General features: G+C 39.9%; 1 protein-coding gene across 1 annotated transcript; it reads left to right on the top strand.

The window, feature by feature from the left end:
* The first annotated feature begins 915 nt into the window (after positions 1–915).
* Positions 916–18,370, top strand: stk35 (serine/threonine kinase 35). Its single transcript, XM_062427915.1, has 3 exons — positions 916–1,585; positions 3,919–4,733; positions 14,905–18,370. Exons 1-2 carry the CDS (start codon positions 1,027–1,029, stop codon positions 4,659–4,661), a joined length of 1,302 nt encoding a protein of 433 aa, XP_062283899.1. The 5' UTR covers positions 916–1,026; the 3' UTR covers positions 4,662–4,733; positions 14,905–18,370.
* Positions 18,371–20,189: the final 1,819 nt, after the last annotated feature.

The raw sequence follows: 20,189 nt of genomic DNA, 5'->3' as shown, positions 1-20,189 counted from the left end.
ACATACATCTGCCTACAAACCAATCAATTAAATATAGGGAGCATGTACATGATGACAGGACGTACATATTTCAAGTTCTTTAGTGCAAATGACTAATCGCGAATTGAGACCAAAACTTATCAGATCAAATGTGACACAAAACAGACTATCAGGTGTGAGACAGTCCTAAACGTTTCTGAATGTGAGTGGAGCCAGAACATATGACATTTAGGCTAATTTAACACTAAAACATATTATCCTAAGTGATGAATTGTAGAACTAAAGCCATGAATTAATTATATAGCATTATAACTGCTCTTTTGTGTGTTTTATTAAGGATACATGTTCATAACATTCATGTCACCCAAAAGTCCTTTGTATTCAATAACAATTCTTTTCTCAATTTTTCGCCTGTGCTTCTGTTTTTATGCTGTCTCACCTGTCTGTCTGTCTGTCTGTCTCTCTCTCTCTCTCTCTCTCTCTCTCTCTCTCTCTCTCTCTCTCTCTCTCTCTGTGTGTGTGTGTGTGTGTGTGTGTGTGCGTGTGTTGACAGTGGGAGGCTCTGCCCATGCCTCCATACACGTGCTCCCTCCTGTCTCGTACCATGGAACAGCATAACATGGATGGGTGAAACAGCAATAAACTGACTCTGTGTTATCTTGGTAGAAACATTTCAAATCTGAATCTAAAGTGATTTGTACTCTTATCACCACCATGTCCCATTTCAAAACAAAAACAAATGTAGATAAACAGATAAAGTCAGCGAGCTGTTTTTCTCTCTCAGCCAATCAGCGTGAGGCGGACTGAACCCCGCCCTCTGTTCTCTGCGTGTACCAGGAGCTGGAACATTTTGTTACAAGGCCAAATTAGTTGTTCCAGCTGGACACTCTGTGGCTCTGCGTTAGCTTTCTCATTATTAACAACGAAAAAGCTATTTACTGTTGACAGACTGGCGTTGAACCTCTCCCAACAACCAGGTAGACGTAAGGACGTCACACGTTATTAGTTTAGAGTTAAAGTAATGACAGATAAACACGTCCTCCCTTCATGCTTACTTTCAACAAAAAAGAAGTTATGGATATTTGCGACGGGAAGAAAAGGAGAAAGGTAAGCGGCGGTGTGCGGGGCTGCAGGCGGAGCGTGGCCGGGAAGATGAAGCGGGAGGCGGGTATGATCCTCCGCTCTCTCAAGGTGGAGGACAACAACCATACGGAGCCCATGGAGGAGGAGGAGGAGGAGGAGGAGGACGATGACTGCTTCTCTATCAGCTTCCTCCGGAGCGACCGGCTGGAGCCCGCCGTGGTGATGTCTCCGCGGTACAGCCTGCTGCGGGAGGTGGGCCGGGGTAGCTACGGGGTGGTGTATGAGGCTATAGCCCGGAAAACAGGGGCTAGGTTGGCGGTGAAGAGGCTCCAATGCGACGCTCCGGAAAATGTAGAGCTGGCTCTGGCCGAGTTCTGGGCCTTGACAAGTCTGGAGAATCGACACCAGAATGTGGTCCAGCTGGAGGAGTGTGTCCTGCAGAGGAACGGCTTAGCCCAGAAGATGAGCCATGGGAATAAGAGATCCAAACAATACCTGGGTCTGGTGGAGATGTCACTCAAAGGTAAACACACTACTGTCATGTTGATTCCTCACTAGCTAACAGCATGATAACAACATGTTCTTACTCCAAAGGCAAGTCATTAAAATAAGTGTAAGGATTTTGCTATGTTTAATTCCGACTTTTGGAACATAGTGTTAAAGACTCAGCTGGCTCATGTTGTAATAAACTCACTTTAAATGTAACCACTACATTTCTTCGTATTGTATGTAAACATGAACTTATGTCCATAGTTAAGGACAGTGTTACCCAAATTTTGGCCCAGATTTATTAAAGCACAGCCACAATTACTTAAAAGATCTTTGCTCCCTCCATTATTTATGTCAGGTCATATAAAGATTATAAACGCATGTATAGTTGTATGTGTTGCATGTATAGTGGAACATGTATTAAACCATGAGGGTACAGTCTTCTTTAAACTGTAATGACACTTAGAGTTTCAAAAGCAATGTTGTTTTTCTGTCAGTGACGTAACTATACAGTATGTTGCCTATAGTAGTCACAGAGAGTACACAGTGTTTCCCTCAGCTCACAAGAGAACACAGTGTACTACTTGGCAGCAGGTTGACCAGTTGATTGTTGACTGACATTTTTAAACAATAAAAAGTAACATTACGGTGTCATAAGGGATGTTTTAATGAAATACTGTGGCTAACTTATGAAAGGTAACATTTTTATTGTCATTACCATCATCAATCCATTTTGACCTACTTCCACCGCTTCCTTTGTTATTGCTCAGCAGGCCTCATAGAAATACATTAGCAGCAGCTGTTGTGTCATTAAAATACCGCTGCAAACCTGTGCTGTTAAAAATCCAGTCTTTGATTTGTTTCTTTGAATAACCTGGCTGTTATGTAAATGTCACCATTCAGGCTCTTGAAAGTGATGATAGAGACTGAAGCAAAAGATTTGTTCTTATTCTATATGCCTTTTTAGCTTTTGTCTAGAACCACTTAACCCAGTTTATAAAATGTAAAGCCCAGCAGTCTGCAGCCATGGCACAACTGCCCACACTGAACATCAGGGCAGATTGTTTATCTATGTAATTCGTCTTTGAGTTCCTTTAAAAGTCCTGTATAAATAAAAACGTATTATTAATATTATTATAGGTCAGTTAATGGGTGCAACACTGACATTTTGGAAGCAATTTTCATTGGTGCCTCAAAGTTACACTCCATTTCTTGTGCCCGACTGATAAATTGTTATATTGGTTGATATTAGTTGATATTAGTTTATTACAGATGTCATTTTACTATTATTGTGTATTATTTCATTGGTATTTGTGCATATGTGGCTAATAAGTAACATCAGATGCCAGTAGAAAAATGTAAAAGATATGTTTCAAGTAATTTAGGAAATGTCTCCATTACATGATTGACAAGTTTATTTTTCCACTGTAGAATGTTTTTTGCTCTCAACATATCTTGGACACAATTCTTGCATAACCAAATTTGAAGCATCCTAAATAGAAATGCTACAGTATTATGTTTGTAAAAGTAAAAGTATATTGGCTGATTATCATTATTGGATCTTAAAACTCTCAAACAGTATTGCCTTAAAAAAGATAACTTCAAAAAAGTTGGCCTACAGTGTCCACCATCAGGGTTTTCTGCAGGGCTTCATAGCAGAGTTGGGCTGCCTCACTATTTCACACATCAAAGTTCATATATTTAAAAAGCATGCATACTGTTTAGAATGTCATCTGCACACTAAATTGATCACGAGGCAAGATGCATTAGGTTCCATGTGGTTTACCACCTCAGCTTAATGTCCTGAGATACCCTGACTACCATGCCTTAAACAGTACAGGACAGCTGATCTGAGCAGCAACACCCATCTGCTGCTGGTGAAATGAACAGAGGAGTTTGTAAAGGTTTGAGGTATAAAACTTTACATGCTTAAAAGTGAAGGTGACACAGTGATAAACCACAGATATCAGTGTTGCTTTCTCTGAAGTACAAAATCTGTCTTTAAGGTGTTCTACAACACACCAGGAAACTTTCATTCATCAGACCTGTGGAAGAATAAATCATCAATCAATAAAAGTTAAATGATTTCTTGCTTCCATTGGAATTTGAAAAAGATTTATTGACATTAGTTAGTCCTCAAACATCAGAGCTCAGCCAGAACATAATTAGCATACTTCACTGAAGCGGCAGTAAAAGTAGCATTACAGTATAAGTGTTGTGTAGAAAGTTTTATGTTGTAGAGTTAGCGTCTGGTGTGGGTGCCAGTAGATTTGAGCACTAATGAAGTGACATAATATCACAGTTTGGCTGGGTTCTGCTGTCAGCTCATTAATCAAGTTGTGTCTCTCTTTAATGTGCCCGCTGCAGGGGAGCGCATCCTGGGTTACCCAGCAGAGCCATGCTACCTCTGGTTCGTCATGGAGTTTTGTGAGGGTGGAGATCTCAATCAGTACATATTGTCTCGTCGGCCTGACCGCCAAACCAACAGAAGCTTTATGCGCCAGATGACGAGTGCGGTGGCTTTCCTGCACAAGAACAACATTGTCCATCGTGATCTGAAGCCAGACAACATACTCATCTCACAGAAATCTGGTTCACCTGTTCTGAAAGTTGCTGACTTTGGACTCAGTAAAGTTTGCGCTGGCCTGAACTCCAGGAATAGTGAAGAATACCCTGCAGCAGGAGCGGGAAGCAAGGACAGCAACCAGAACAACATGGGCAACATAAACAAGTTTTGGTTGTCGTCAGCTTGCGGTTCAGACTTCTACATGGCCCCCGAGGTGTGGGAGGGCCACTACACAGCTAAGGCTGATATATTCGCCCTGGGCATCATCATCTGGGCAATGATCGAGCGGATCACTTTCATTGATGCAGAGTCCAAACGTGAACTGCTGGGCACCTACGTCCGGCAGGGCACAGACATTGTACCTGTTGGGGAGGCACTTTTGGAAAACCCGAAGATGGTTCTGCACATCCCTCAGAAGGCCAGGAGCTCCATGTCTGAGGGGGTTAAGAAACTCCTACAGGACATGCTTGCAGTCAACCCTCAGGACCGACCAGACGCCTTCCAGCTGGAGGTGCGGATGGACCAAGTCACATGTGCATCGTGACAGCCCCCACCTTTCCAATCCTTCTTATTTTTTACCCTGACAAGTCAAAGAAGGGACCCCTTTTCTTCCCAGGTAAGCTCAACTCCTTTCACAACTTGCTATCTTACTTCTTGTAGGAATGTTCTCTTTAGGTTTGTCCTGCACAACAGCGTGTCCTGCAGGTTTCCTCCAAATCAAACCAAAAGACAGCTAATTTCACAGATTGAATTATTCAAATGATTAAACCAGAGAGGAGGAGCAGTCAATGAAATGAGCTGCTCCAGTGATTAGTGTCAATTAAACCCTGCAGACTCCTCTGTCACTGGCTTAACCCAGGGCTGAAAACAAGTAATCTTTTCTTTCAGTTGACAGCATTAACCTTTCCTTAGCCTGGTCACCAGTTGGCACTTTTTATTGTGTTCATTTTCTTTCTCTGCTACACTTTCTAATAAAGAGAGAAGCAAATTAGTCTGACTTTGATAAAGGTTTGGCACTTTTCCTTTTGGCTCTCACATGTGTCCAGGTACCTTCACATCTAGAGTTCTAGTCAGTCCAACTGCATCTGTCAACTGTAAAACCAGATTTAAAAAGAAAAAAGATGATTTTTGGTAAATGTTCTTCTTTTGTTCATAGTAATTCTAAATTGTATTGTATGTAGTCTTGTTCATTTATATGCATGGTAACATTTAACACATCGAGTTCATTTCTGAGTTGTGGAAACAGCAACATTGCTACAACAAAGGAAGCAATAGTGAGCACATCTAAAATGTCACTAATAATCCCTCATTGCACAGGAAAACACAGGAAGTGGATCTGTACTGTGCTGACTTTACTACTGATATTTCAGGAAATAACTGCACAGCTTACCTTTGTTAAATTCCTCTGAATAATAAATATTCTCTTGTCTTTTGCCCTGTTGGATCTATTTTAAGTGATTTCATGCAACTTGTTGAGCACATTATTATTTCTGATGGCCAAAACTACAAAATTAGGATCCAAGTTATAACAAAGTCAAACCAACCTTTAAGAGAACTACATAGAAAAATATAGTTTTTATTGCATCTCCGTAGGTTGTCTGTTGAGCCATGGGAACTGATAACTGTCATCAGATGACACGATGGCTAGTCCCTTCACTTCAAATAGTTCCTAAGCCTGATTGTTTCTGATTTGTGCCAAAGCTTCCCACGTCACTGTCAAGGAAACAGGATTAACAAGAGTGGAAGTATCCACTGTGGCACTGATGTCCAGACACAGAACCTGACTATTGATGAGGTCAACAAGACCACTGAAGAAAATAGTGTCAGTGTCATTTGTTTAACAGACAGTTTCACTGCTGATAATTCTTGCTTAAAGTGAATAATAAAAAGTTAGCAGTTTTAGTTGAAGGTTGGTAACAGCAGGTGTGCTGATGGCTGATGGAGAGAGCTGTGTTAAAGCACAGCTATGTAGGGAGGAGGGCATTTAGACAGTTAGACAGGCACAAGCAGGGTACAGCCTGAGCCTGAGGGCAAACAGCCTGCTGGATTTGATTAAATACACACAATCTGTGTGTGTGTGTGTGTGTGTGTGTGTGTGTGTGTTTGTGTGTGTGTGTGTGTGTGTGTGTGTGTGTGTGTGTGTGTGTGTGTGTGTGTGTGTGTGTGTGTGTGTGTGTGTGACATTGTAAGGGAGTGAAGCAGAAATGAAGTTAGTTATTGGCAGAGATACACTCAGGGTCTTGGACTGACGTGAACAGAACATTTAATGTGTGTAATATTAACACCTGGCAGTGAATTGCCGTCCCAGTGAAAACAATGAATTAGTGAATTACTGGAGTACTGCCTCTAATACAAGTCACTCTATCATGTGATATTTATGTGCTTTTAACTGACAGTGAACATGAATTGTGGCTTTCTTGATTTAAAGACTGTCAAGACTGACACGTATAACAAACACTGAGTGATGACTTATCTCAGGAGTCATTTACATTAAAGCTGCTGCTTATGTTGTGTTCCTGTCTTATGGGAGTTACTATAAGTAGCAAATTCTGATTTGTAAATACTGTTCGCCCCAACAGTATTTTTGATTTGTAACTGAAGCAGAGTAAAGACACCAAAGTGATGATGTCACTTCCTGTTTTAGCCTCTGTTCCCTCTGCATTTCTTCCATTAGTATTTTTGAAAGAATAAAGTATGTTCCTGAGGTTTGCTTTCCATATTTTAGGACAAATATATCCACTATAGCACTGGCTATTAAATGCTAAAAGTGTCATTAACTTAACAAAGTTAAGTCATGATTATTTTGTGAGATTAAGAGAGAAGTTTAGCTATCAAAACCAGCACAACAGCAACAGCATCATGATGCATCATCATGACTTGATTTAGCAGGTAAAATGTATTTATTTTATTGATTGGCACACAGGCTCAGTGAGCTGTGATGGTCTGTGGGTTAGGGTTATAAATAATGTTTGTTAAAAAAAAACTGAACATTTTGAGTGAAGACAATTAAAGATGTTTTTCCTAAAAAAAATTTTTTAAAAATACTCTCCTTATCTAAACATTTAGTGTGAACAACATAAGGCTGGAGGTCAGAAGGATTATTGTTTCTACAGTAGTGACAGGTCAGAGGAGTGTCATACAGTCATTTATCTCAGTGTGCTATGTAGAGCAGAAACTCCTTAAAGCTCAACAATGAGCCTGTGACTCAATGCTCAGTGACCTGAAGGGTGCGTCTGTTTGTTTGAACTTGAACCCTCAGCTGACCTGGACTAAGCTTGGTCATTTGTCTGACAGTTAGCTCTTGGATCCTGCAACCATCCCGTTAACCCCTTCTAGAGACCCCTCCTCTTCACCCTGTGACACTGCAGTGTCAGTGGGGACGACAGTGCGCTCTGAAGGCGCGGTTGCTGACTCATCTGCTGCAGGTTGGCCTCTTTCTCTCACAGCATGATGGGACAGCGTGTTACGCAACAGACCCAAAGCCCCTCACTGGTTCAATGGGAAAACCTGTCATCTGTTGGAGAGAGGGATTAGTGACTGTAAACACAAAGAGAGGAGGGGGGGCAGTTGTGTCTGCTGCATGTATGTGTTTACGCCTGGAGCTGACTGCAGCACAGTGATCCATAAACAGATGCATTTTTGAATTTTCAATTTTGTCACCATTTTCACCATTTCTACGCCTCATACTTTAACTAACTCCTCCTAGAGATTTAATCTGACTGACTTCGAATTCACTCAGTGTCATCATGTTAAGACATGTTAAATTATGAAAATCTGTTGTCTCCGTTATACCTGGTGGGTGTGGTGGTGCGTCGAATTTCGATGTCTCGTCATTAAACAGGAAGTCCTTATAACTCACATACATTGTCCAATCTGCACCAAATTTCCCACCCATGATGAGCGAGGGTTGTTGTTGGTTGCCATTAATATAAAAACAAATGTTTCTAGTGGGTTTAAATGAATATAATTACTAGTCCCAGTACTGGAATCCTGGAATTCATTTCTATGAGATTGGCTGAACTTGTATTAAATTTAAACATTGTGAATATTGATTGAAAACATTTGGAACTTGCTGAGCTAGCCGAGGTGTACTTATATTGATCAGTATCAGCTTCATCGAGCCTGATCATTTGTCAGTCTCATGTTTACGTCACTCTCGTGCCCTGAGCCTTCACCAGCTGTCAGTGTGTGTCATGAAAAGAGATTATCCACAAGCACTGCTAGCATGGCAATGCCTGTAGAAAGTTATCACACAGTTAAGATGGAACTACTTGTATTTTTTCTAGCATTTGTGGCAATTGAAAAATGAGACCCAGTGTTTCATGAGGTGGTAGTAACAGCTGATCATGTCTGTAGGAAGAATTGTGATTTAAAGGTGTTCTAAGTCAGTGGTTTGTATTTAGAAAGTGAATGAAATCTATTGAAGAATATGCTGTGATCAGGACTAGTTGTTTTCAGTATGACTCACTAGTCAAATACATCCTATCTGAAATGAACTGTTTGACTGTGTTTGATGTAGGTGCGTGCACAGTGGTGCCGTCGCTGTGTGAAAGAAAACAGAATTATTTGGGATTGTGTCAATGAGCAAGTGCTCAATATTTAATGACATGGATCAGGATTTGGAAATCCTTCTCAGATGTGTATTGTCAGCATTATATTCTAATCATGTGTATCTCTTTTGTTGGACATCTATCTCACCCATCCTCTCTGTCCATCCCCCCTCCCTTCCCCCCTCCTTCCCTGCTGGACAATGAGAGTGCTTCTCCTGGGTTCAGGGCTTAGCGAGGCTTGCATTGGGAACATTTTGTCCTCTCACTGACTGCCAGCCGTCTGCCGCCTCTGTCTAAACCAGGCCAGAGCACTGTAAGCCCCAGCCCTCCTCACGTGTACAGTCTTTACACTTGAATCCTTTTTGACTTCACTGACAGCATGAACAGGGTTTTGACAAATGGCAAGTTGAGGCATTTTCAGGGTGTTGTCCTCATATGGCACGCACAAATGTCTCCATGTACTACACATATTAATGCCTTAAAGCATGTCCTCTTCATACTCCAGAGCAGCATATACTTTAAGCACGGATGATAAGGTCTGACAGAATAGTGATCTTGCTCATCTAAAGGTAATGCAGTTGTTTGGGTTAGGGATAGCAGGTTGAAGCAGGGTACAGTATGTTCTCTATGGGATCAGTTAGGGGTACGACAGAAGGGAAAGAAATGCCAGCAGAAGGCCACCTTTATGAGATTTTGGGAGTTGGTGAGATGAGTGCATTGGTATACTTATGCAACATGGTTGTAAAAGTGAGAATTCGGTAGCTGAAAAGATTTTCCTGGGGGCCCTCAGGGTTCAGAGAGAACTGCAAAAACAAGTTCCTGTGTAAGTGACTAAGCTGAAGCACCTCTGAGGTCTGTAGTGCTTATTCAAAATATACGCTGTAGGGGGAAAGAGGAAAGCTGAGGAAAGGCATTAGTGAAAAGCACAAGCCAGAGCAGTAATGTAGCCTTTTTTTATTTTTATCTTTGATATCATTCATCCATGTAAATCTGTCATTTTTCATCAACCAATCAGCATCCCATACAGTCCAGGAAACCCTGTCATCCCACGGTGCTTTGGAATAACACGGATCCACATCGTTTCCACTTCACTGTCCCCATTCATGGTGGCTGTATTGGAGCTAATGTGATGTAAGCTCTTTACACCGTGTTAATCTCCTCACAGTCTGCGTAGCATCTATCACAGCTTCACAACTCAAGCTAACTCCACCACTGCAGGTGTCCCCGTGCGCTAATATTCGGGCCTCTTGGCAAGCTCTCATTGGAAGGTCTGTGTTAAGATTGTTGAATGGTTCTAGACACTGACAGACCTGGTTTTGACCAATGAATTATAGATGAGAAGAGGTGTGGTCAGCATCTGTTGCAGAGAACAAAAATGGTTTCTCTCTGAAATTTGTGTAGAATGTTGAAGATGTGCTGTGGTCAACCATGAGCCAAACTACAAAGCACACATTTTACATTATAGTGCATTTTACAATATAATAACGGGTCTTAAGGCCGAAACCAGTTGTTTGTTCTTTAATTTCCTACATTAAAACAGAATCATTTATCAGCAAACAAAACACACACAAAAGCAGTAAAAACAAGTGTTAACATTCATTAAAAAACCCAGATAAAGTCAATCAATCAATCTTTATTTATATAGCACCAAATCACAACAAAAGTCATCTCAAGGCACTTTATACATAGAGCAGGTTCTAAACTGTACTCTTTAATTTACACCCAACATTCCCACATGAGAAGGACTTGGTGACAGCAGCAAGAAAAACGTCCCTTTTAACAGGAAGAAACCTCAGGCAGGGACATGCATCTGTGTCTTCAACTGCCTCAAAGAAGGTTAAACTGGAAACGTTAGGAGTAAAACAGTAAAAGAGTAGTGAAGTAAAACAGACATTAAAGAAGGGTTATGAAGAAGAAACAATAAAATAGAATAAACAGAATAGTCCAAATAGTAAATCAGGCTAAAATAAAAAAATAAAATTCAATTGAAAGCCAAATTAAATTAAAATGATAGTAAGACCGATGACTTGTGTGAAAGGTAAATCTACTTCTCTGAAGGAAAGGTGCCTCAAAAAGTGAATGTGCTTGAGAATTCAGAGTATGTGCAGCTGTTTATGAGTATGCTTCAAACCAACTAGTTCATACAACATGTGGTCTAGTGATGCTGCAATGTTAAAGTGTTTATACCTGTTCTAAATGTCTGCAGTCACAGAGAGGAAGAAGACACGCAGAATCCTACAAATGGGGACAGTGGCACACACTTTCAGATGGTCTCTCCTTCAAAGCATTCATTGTGTTGTGTTTGCTTTCATACAGGAAGGAAAAGTGCAGTAAGTAGTCGCTGTCATGGTCTCCATTCCGCCATCAGAAAGGACATGTAGTGTGTTGCCATGTGGTCAGACAATCCAACAAGCACTGAGGCCTTGAAATGGGTTTGGTCATTTGCATTGGAGAGAGGGTGATTTAAACAGGGCTTCCCAACCTGTCATAAAACAAGGCACAGAATATCTGACCAGTAAGAGACCCCGACCTTTTGACCCCCCTGAACAGGAGAGGGGCATAACATTACTAGTCAGACCAACATGCCACCATAAATTGATTTTCTATTTTTGGAGCACCATGCTCTCACACACACACAGTCTTTGATATACTCCGAAACAGACGTGAACATACCTGCAACAAATTTCCATCACATAGCCTGAGGGTCTGTGTGATGGAAATGTGTCATCTTCCCAAATCTGTACAGGTTCACACAGATATCTGTGTGCAGCCCAACATGTATGACATCAACGTATAGTAACACATTAGCCTGTGAACACACCACATTTTTAACAGAAGCAGTCTTTGTATCATTTTGAGATTCTTCCAGGACCTTTATGGAAATATAAATACCTATTTAAGGATATATTTAGAATTTGTAGATGTGCATTTGGCTCTTGTTGATTAAGATTGATGTATTATGTATTTTTTTAAACAATCAGATACAGTCAGTCAGCATTTGTCATGTAAACTAGAAATCTGGTAACTGTAATAAGGGTTAGGGATTAGAGAAATCTGGTCTAACAGCTCTCCTGGAGAACACCAATTACTCTGTAACTGTTTAGAATTTCACATTTGCACCGCTCAGTCTGCTTCAACTGACACACACATACCCCCATACTACTGATAAATAACCAACACTAAGGAAACAAGGTAAAGGTATAATCCCAGCAAATTGTGGACTAACTGAGGCCTGTTGTCTCCTCAGCAAACCCCGCCAGCTATTTGTTATTTCATAACCCAAAAACAGACTACCTCTTTAAAACAGCAGCAGAGATCAGTGTGTGGGAAGTGGTGGGAGCTGGTTTCTAGTGAGCTCTGAACACTGTGGCTGCTCTCTGTGATTACTAGCTGGAGAGGGAGCGTTGGCTTTTTATGAGCTTTTGGGGGTTTTGTGGCTATGTGGCATGCAAAGCAATACAGTCCACTTTGCTGGCATTCATAAAAGCTGTCCTGTATGTAAGCTGTGGTATGTGGCTCCAGGTTCCTCTTGATGCAAAAATGACAAAGCATTTTCCACAAGTTAAGCGATTGGGTAAATAGCAATATGATTATCACTTGTGATAACTAGTGAACATTGGGGTAACGTTCATTGAAAGAGTATTTTCTACTTTCTGATAAAACAGACACTATTAAATGGAATGCATCAATCTGTAAGGATGTGTTGTTTGGAATGACTGTTACTGACCTGAGGGTGGTGCACAATGGTCTAATGATTACTAATTCCATATTGATTTACTGGTAAGATCTGAGCAAAGTTTGTGTATTTTCTGCAAAAAATGGGGAATTTTGATGGAGACTGATAGAGAAAGATATGAGGGATACATGACCTGATGATTTAATCAGCTAGCTGATGCACTGACAGTTCCTCTGATGTTTAATAATGATGATTGACAGTGTTTCCACTAGGATTTCCTTCAGGAGGGCTGGGGGGGTCACTGCATATATCATGAAGACACTTTTTTTCTATGACTTTTAACTTGTGCAGTGGGGCGAATACATTTCTCTCCACTTACCCTCCAAAAGAATCCCATGTCCCAGACAAGCAGACAAGCTTTAATGTGGAGCCCTGTTCATGAGAGTCAAACAGCTGGTATGAAACTGATGTTCCGAACAGTAACATCCATAAAACATGTTCCACATTTCACAGTTTAAAACGGTGCGTACATAGATGTGCCAAAATAGCCGAGTCCACATGGGGGCTTTTTATTACATCAGCATTCATAGAAGCACAATCAGAAGAGAAATACATCACAAAAACACAAGAAATACGTGCTTCATTCTTAAACATACTGCATTCTAATTAAACCTGCTTCACAGTCCCTTTAACAGACATGATTCCAAATACTTTGTCAGCCCAGATCATGGTGGCTGACTGTCTCCTGTTTACAACCAACAAACTACTAATTCTTCCAAAAGAAGCCCTCAATAGAACTCCATCTTTGTCTAATGTTTGCTCATTCAGTCTGTGGAACATCAAAAACAGACACCTCCAACCATTATTTAGTGATTACGTACAGGTAACACTGTGAGAATTGTCATTTGGATCCACCTTAGTGTTTTGTTGTCGGTACTCTGGGCCTGACTAACTAAGATCCCAAATAAAGGGTACTAAATGTTTGTTTAGTGTGTGTTTTGTGGGTGATCTACTAAGACACAGTTACCATCAGCAGAATATCAGGTTTGGTAAATCACAATGCGTGTGCTAAATAACATATTTACATTTTCTCCTCCCTGTATTTTGCACACTGGGGTAAAAACGTCTCATATTACATATTCATTATGGTAAACTACTAAATGGACAGTATGTACTATCTTGCACAGTTAAAGACGCAAACCTCAGTGTGCTGTGTTAGTAGATCAGCTTGCACATTTTTTTGCGGGTGATGTCAAGTTTGCACACGTTTCTACACACACAGATCTTTAGTTAATCAGGCCCTCTATGTTTTGTTGCGTAAGCTGTCCACGGTGTAGTGTTTACTCAGGTATGGGAGGCATGCCTCAGGTCAGAGAGTTCAGAAAGCTGAAAAACAAGAAAACTGATGGAATAGTAAACAAATGAACCACAACTGTGAGTTCAGGCAGATGCCTCAGGGCCCTGTGAACTGATCTGCTGGTCCTCTCAGTAACAACACTGTGTTTCCTGTGACTAGGTTTTGGTCAGAGCATGGTGCTAAATGACTGGAATCCTTGTGCGTGTCCAAAGCTCTGAGATGAACAAAGGACATAAAATGAGTCAGCAGCAGCAGCAGCAACCGCTGTCAGGAATCAGATCCATTAGTGGTTGGATTTTGGCAGAGACATTATAGCTGCTTATAGCATTATAGCTATAGCTGAGAGGAACCTATAAAACCATCATCCTTTTGGCTGTAAATATCTCAATCAATAGTGCTCATCATATGCAGTGACTTTCCATGTCTCTATTCAGCACATCTCTAACATGCATGCCTCCTACTAAGCTGACCCACTTGTGTTCGTACCATGTGCTATACGGTTATGCAACCTATGAAAAGAGGAACAGACGTGGCTAGCCTGAGCTGTGGCGTGTCAGCTGCTGGCCTATTATTAGAGTGCAGTGTTAAATAAACCTGGACACATCCACAGGCAGGAAACAAACCCAGGTGTCATTTTAGGACAGGTGGATGTAGAAGCAGTGCTTTTGTTGACTTCATGCCGTGATACAGTGATTGACCTCCATCTTTATCAACCAGTTGTCAGCTGTTGATTTTGTTGAGAAATGATGAAATGAAAGTCCTCTGCTGAAACATGTTGGTGGAGTAAAGATTCCTCCAGTTAGTCTGCTGGTGTCACCGACTTCTTTTTTTCATAATTTATCAAGAAAGAAGAAGTTCCAGCACGTCTCTCTCCTGAAACCTACAGATGGTCATTTTCACAGTACTGTTAGACTAACTGGTTCCACTGCTTCCTTCATGCTAGGCTAATAACATGTTAACTGCAGCTTTGTATTTAAAGTCACAGTGAAACAACAGTTCAAGCATTTATTTCTGTAATGCAGCACATTTCACATCTCTGCAGCTTCTACAACCAACAAGCTAACCAGGTGAACTGTGGAAGGGTCAGACATGAACACAGGGACATCAGATAATAGCTTTGCCTACATTTGACCTAATAATGTCTGAAGAAAGATTGTTTTCTTATCGACACATGTTAACCTCCTCATGTCCTCTGTGTCTGCAGCTTTGTTTACTACGTGGACGTGGACCCCAGAGAAAAAGAGACTGTGAAGAATCCACAATCATATTTTGAGTGGGAAGAGATCGACTGGCTGATGATTCCAAAACCCGGAGATGGGAACAATATGCAAATCAGACCACACTTCCAGCACCATCCGGTTACTATCACTGTCGCCATGGAGCTGAAGACGCTTACTGGTGAATAACGGCAGTGTACTCGATAGTTGGCTGGATGTGATAAGGTTTCATGACATTTATGGTTTTTAAGTTGTTGATTTTTGCCCCAACAGCTCCAGTATAAGCCTGCTCTTCCTTAACATTTGTAATGTAATTACATTTGTAATGTACTCAGATGTGGCACAGGTTAGCCTGCTGTACTAGGGTTCTAAAGTGAAAGCGTGGGCTACACACCAGTTTACTGATGATACTGATGATACTGATGATAATGATGATAATGATGATGATGATGATGATGATAATGATATGTGAATGATGATCAACATGCAAGACTACCAGTCTCTTCCTCACTCTGACCCTACAACCTTGTGCCTTAAAGACCATTCAGAGTGCGATTTTTTACATATAGACTTTCTGTCAGAAATGCACACTTGACCAATGGAACCTTTTGCTTTAAATGATGTCACACCATTGATATCCCAGGCTGCAATAATGCCAAGTAAGAATGTGATGATTTTGGTGCCCTGGGTACAACCATGAAGCCGAAATATACAAAACTTCAAATGAAGATATGGTCATTACAGATTTTGTACTGGTGTGGATGTATATCACATAAAGAAGACTGATCAAGATATTTTGCAAATCTGTGCCATGTTTTAAAGGCAGAGGCAGAGCAAATGTGATTATTGACCTCTAATGCTTTGTATATTGTTGTATTGAAGGTGTGCGACAGAATTTTGCACCATAGAAGTAGCAGGCCTGTTTCCACTCCACACAATACTGTGCATTTTTAACCAAACTATGTCCAGCAGGGAATTTAAACTGGTATTTTTGGACATTAGTTCCTGTTGTACCCAAAGACCACCTGGTGGACAAATATATACGTCTTAGCATCACTGCGAAGTTTGGGATTTTATTAACATATTTTCTAAATTAACCAAGAAACAATCAGAATTTGGGAGACTAACTGGCTGTGTTTGATGGAAGCCTTATGTTTTTTAACTTGGATGCTTTGACAGTGGTATATATATGTTGCTGTTGTTCATTTTGCTCTGAATGTTTTTTTTTTACCTCGAGGTTGAGTCTGGCACCTTCACAAATTGAAACAACACTTAGAATGCAGTTCAAGATATAAAGTCAGTCATCTGCCATTAAGGATTTTTGAGCACTGATCTGATCTGTTTTGATGGGTGTGGTATGAATGAATGAATGGGTCTGATTTGGGGATTTTTACATGAAATGTGAAGATTTGCTATCTGTGAACAGTCCCTAACAGCAGTCACACAATACCTACCTAACTGTCCCTTCAGTTCCCTTCTTCCACTCTTTATCAAAATGCTTTAACACTCTGTGGTGGTATGTAATGCTCAGTAAAAGCAGTGGTTGGTTGTAGTGTAACTACCACCATGACACCTGGTGTGATGAAATCACAGTAGTGCTCATGTGATTAGATTCAAGACAATTGATCATTACAATTGCACCCAAGCATATAAATATCAACCCACAAGCCACATGGCTGGTCCACAGGTCTCATAGTGATGGCTTCATTCATAAAAATGTGAGACAGTACTAGCATCTAGGATTTCCAGGTAGATACTAGTAAGAACTATATACAAAGGTTCAAACAAAGTGGAGGGTAGTTAAAGCATCGGGTTAAGAGTCTGAAAAGCATGTAAAACATGGTTTGTATGTCTCACACTTCAAGTTCTACTAACACTCTCGCTCCAGCATACACCAGAGGAATGACCAAAGCCTCATTTTCCCGTCAGAGCCCTGTGTAGCATGTAGCTTCAGTTCAGTGACTCAGCAGTAGTAGATTTTGAGGCATTTTCTAGTATGGTCCTACCTCAGCACTATGAAACATCTTATTTACTTTGACTGTCTCAACCATTTCTTAGTTTGTGATACAAGGAGCAGTTCTGAGTGGGATAGACTCAGACTCAGTCTCTTTTATCTTGATCCAACCTCTGATGGACTTCTTTGTGTGGCGTTTTTCTTAGACTACTTTAAAAATGCATCCATAGAAACATTTCTCTCTTACTTGCTGCAGGACAAAGCTAGTCCTGCCCCATGCCAAGGCTACAGTCACGTTGATAACATCCAACAACTACAACTCCCATAAGAGTTTTATTATTGTGTAATGAAGTCTATATTTGAAGGTGTCAGTGTGCGTCCAGAAAGTGTTTAAAGGACTGCTGTCATAGCCTCAACTGCCTCCCTTTTCTCTCTCTGAAAATCCTTTGTACATTTATAGTTTCAGCATTGTACAATCAGATTGTCTCTACTTGTAAGCAGTAACGATGTTGCTCGGAGTAGATGTGTGAATTTCAAACCCTGCCCTCTGCAGCTGTGTACTGCAGGCCAAATGCTTTGTGATTGTTGAAAAGTAACACATTTGTTATTTTCCAATTCCATCAGAAAAGGGGTTTCAGAAGGTGTTAACTGATCTGACAAAAGCACTTTGTATGAATCATACTGAAGTCTTAATAAACACAGAGCAAATTTGAACAGAATTGAAAGGTGCAAGTCAGGACAATAAGATATGGATTTGCTGTATTTGCTGTAGTTGTAGGACTTTGCAGAGATGGTAGGAGTGACTGCAATGAAACTGCAACAATTTGCTTATCTGTGTTTAATGTGAATACACTTTGACACCCATGGGAGCTGTAGTTGTTAAATGGTAATGTTGCTTTTGTTAAAACAAATGTGTTTCATTTTGGGTTGAGACATTTCATTTTTTCACTTTTTTTTAAAGGACTATTGTAGCACATACTGATAGGAAACCTGTGTTTACCCTTTGGGGTGTTTAATCTCTGACCTTCTGCAGATTTAAATGTGTTTCTTTAAACATTACACCTAACATGGTCAAAAGCCTGGATTTGGAATTGCTGTAGTTGATGGTGCATAAGCTAATTGAGGATTTTTACAATTAAATCATCACTACTAAAATGTATTGTCCACTTGCCCTGCTGTTACTGTACTTGTATGAGCCTTTTCATTGAGCTCTCTTCAAACTTCTAATGATTCCACTTGAAAACAATTTACACTATGCAAAATGTTTCACTGCCTCACCGTAATCACTGTACAGAGCCACCCCGTTTGGAAACAATTATGTGTAATATGTTGAACTTTTTCTTTTAGTGCAAATTTCCAGTATGTACAGAAATGTATGTTTCAGATGTGTAAAATAAAAAACGTTTTTTGTTAATGAAGCTGAAAGGAGCCGATAGATGTTCTAGCATCATGTTTTTTGCTGTATATATGTTTGACAACTTTCTTGAAATAAATGATGAAAACTATGACAAGATTTCTCTCCGGACTCTTTTTAAATGAATATGCAGGGCTCTAGCTTAAAAGACAGGGTTTTATATCATTCTGTAGCTTCCCAATGTTTCATAGTTATTGAAATCCTAAATATCCTTATCCTAATCCTCATACTCTGGGTTGTGCAATATCATGTAGTTGTATTCAGTGTCACTGTTAATATACTTGGTTCAGAAGTCTTATTATCATACGACTGGCTACATGTAACCCATGTCATTCTGTAGTCTCTACAGTATGTCTCTATGTGCCCAAAACAAATGTCCCCTTGGGGACAAATAAAGTTTATCTTATCTTATCTTAAAATTCAAAAGCCTACCATGCTGCACCACTATGTGTCTACAGTAGCCTCAAACAGACAAACCAAACACTGGCTCCAGAGAGAGTCTTTCATAGGCCACCGTAGATTCTCCTACATGCTTGGAGAGTGTTCTCAGTTGGTTATAATCTGCAGCCTCACTGCTAGATGCCACTAAATCTTATGCACTAGTCTTTTAAATTGATATTGAATGGATATACCAAACAACAGTACTTCTGGTATCACTCAACTCTGAGTTTAAAGAGTTATTTTAATTCTTTTTTTTTTTTTCTTGAACACTTTGAATTTTGAATGTTTAATGGTCAGTCTTTATGTAGCTGTTCTACCTTAATAGATGTACATATTGTGGACATACAGTCATTCTCTTTTGACTTTGGGCAAATAGATAATCAAAATGTGTTTAGGTAGTTATGGATGTAATTGTTTGGTTTCTGCCTATGTGCCACTCATTTCAGCACAACAAAATGAATATTGGTATAATATTGTTTATCAGAGTCTATGTCCCATCATTGTTTATTTAGGCCCAGACACCAAACCAGAAGGCATCTTTTCACACACTTGTCTCTTCATTGGGTTGTTTTATCAGTCCAGAGACACCAGACAAGCTCACATCTGATCTGACCTTTGTACAACAAGCTACACCGTTACTTGGTGGTCAGATGTTAATGTAGAAGATACTTTGGAGATCCACATGTTGCATTTGAAGATGACAGATAAATGATCAGGTTGGACTGTAGCACAGGCTAGGACAATCTGAAGTAAAGTAAACATCTTAGTCCAGCTCTAACAATGACCTGACTGACAACAATAATCCATGGTTATATGGAACTGTATATGATTTAAAAAAAAATACTTTTACCATTGTGCTTATTTATGGAATCTAGTAATCACACTCATAACAGCAATGTTTATGTTTTAATCTTTACTTTTAACAGCGTAGTGTTCAAATCATGCATGATCATGTTAGTATTGTAGAAAGTGAATTTAAAAAATATTGATAAGTGTTTTTAAAATGTTAAACTTAACACCTGAAAAGACAGAATATTTTTATTATCATATTCCTGTAAATTCCATACTGGACCACGATTGTCTCCAAAGTAGTTGTGATGTCACAAAATATGCATATCTTAAACTCAGACTGAAGATGACTAACTCATCAAAGAAAAATCTTCCTTCTTCAGCAGATGAATATATAAACAAGCCCTGCACATACAGTATGTGTTTGGACAGTTACACATGTTCATAATGTTCAATAATAGATACCACTTACAGTACCACATCAAAGCAATTATTACTTGTGCTACTACAGAAAACAGACAAAACAAACAACAGAAATCAAATGAAGATAAGGAAAGAAGCACATACTTATTTTTTCTTTGATTGTGGGTCAGAGGCAAACTACAAAAAACAGGAAAGGTGCTACTACTACCACCTATAATAATGATAATAATTATTTCATTTTACAAATACAC

The sequence above is a fragment of the Scomber scombrus genome, chromosome 10, assembly GCF_963691925.1.
Source record: "Scomber scombrus chromosome 10, fScoSco1.1, whole genome shotgun sequence".
In the NCBI taxonomy this organism is placed as follows: Eukaryota; Metazoa; Chordata; class Actinopteri; order Scombriformes; family Scombridae; genus Scomber; species Scomber scombrus.
This window is presented reverse-complemented; position numbering and strand designations above follow the sequence as displayed.

Coding starts and splice junctions, on each gene's coding strand:
- stk35 (XM_062427915.1), top strand. CDS start 1,027: ATGCTTACTTTCAACAAAAAAGAAGTTATGGATATTTGCGACGGGAAG. Junction 1,586..3,918: donor GGTGGAGATGTCACTCAAAG/GTAAACACACTA, acceptor TGCCCGCTGCAG/GGGAGCGCATCCTGGGTTAC.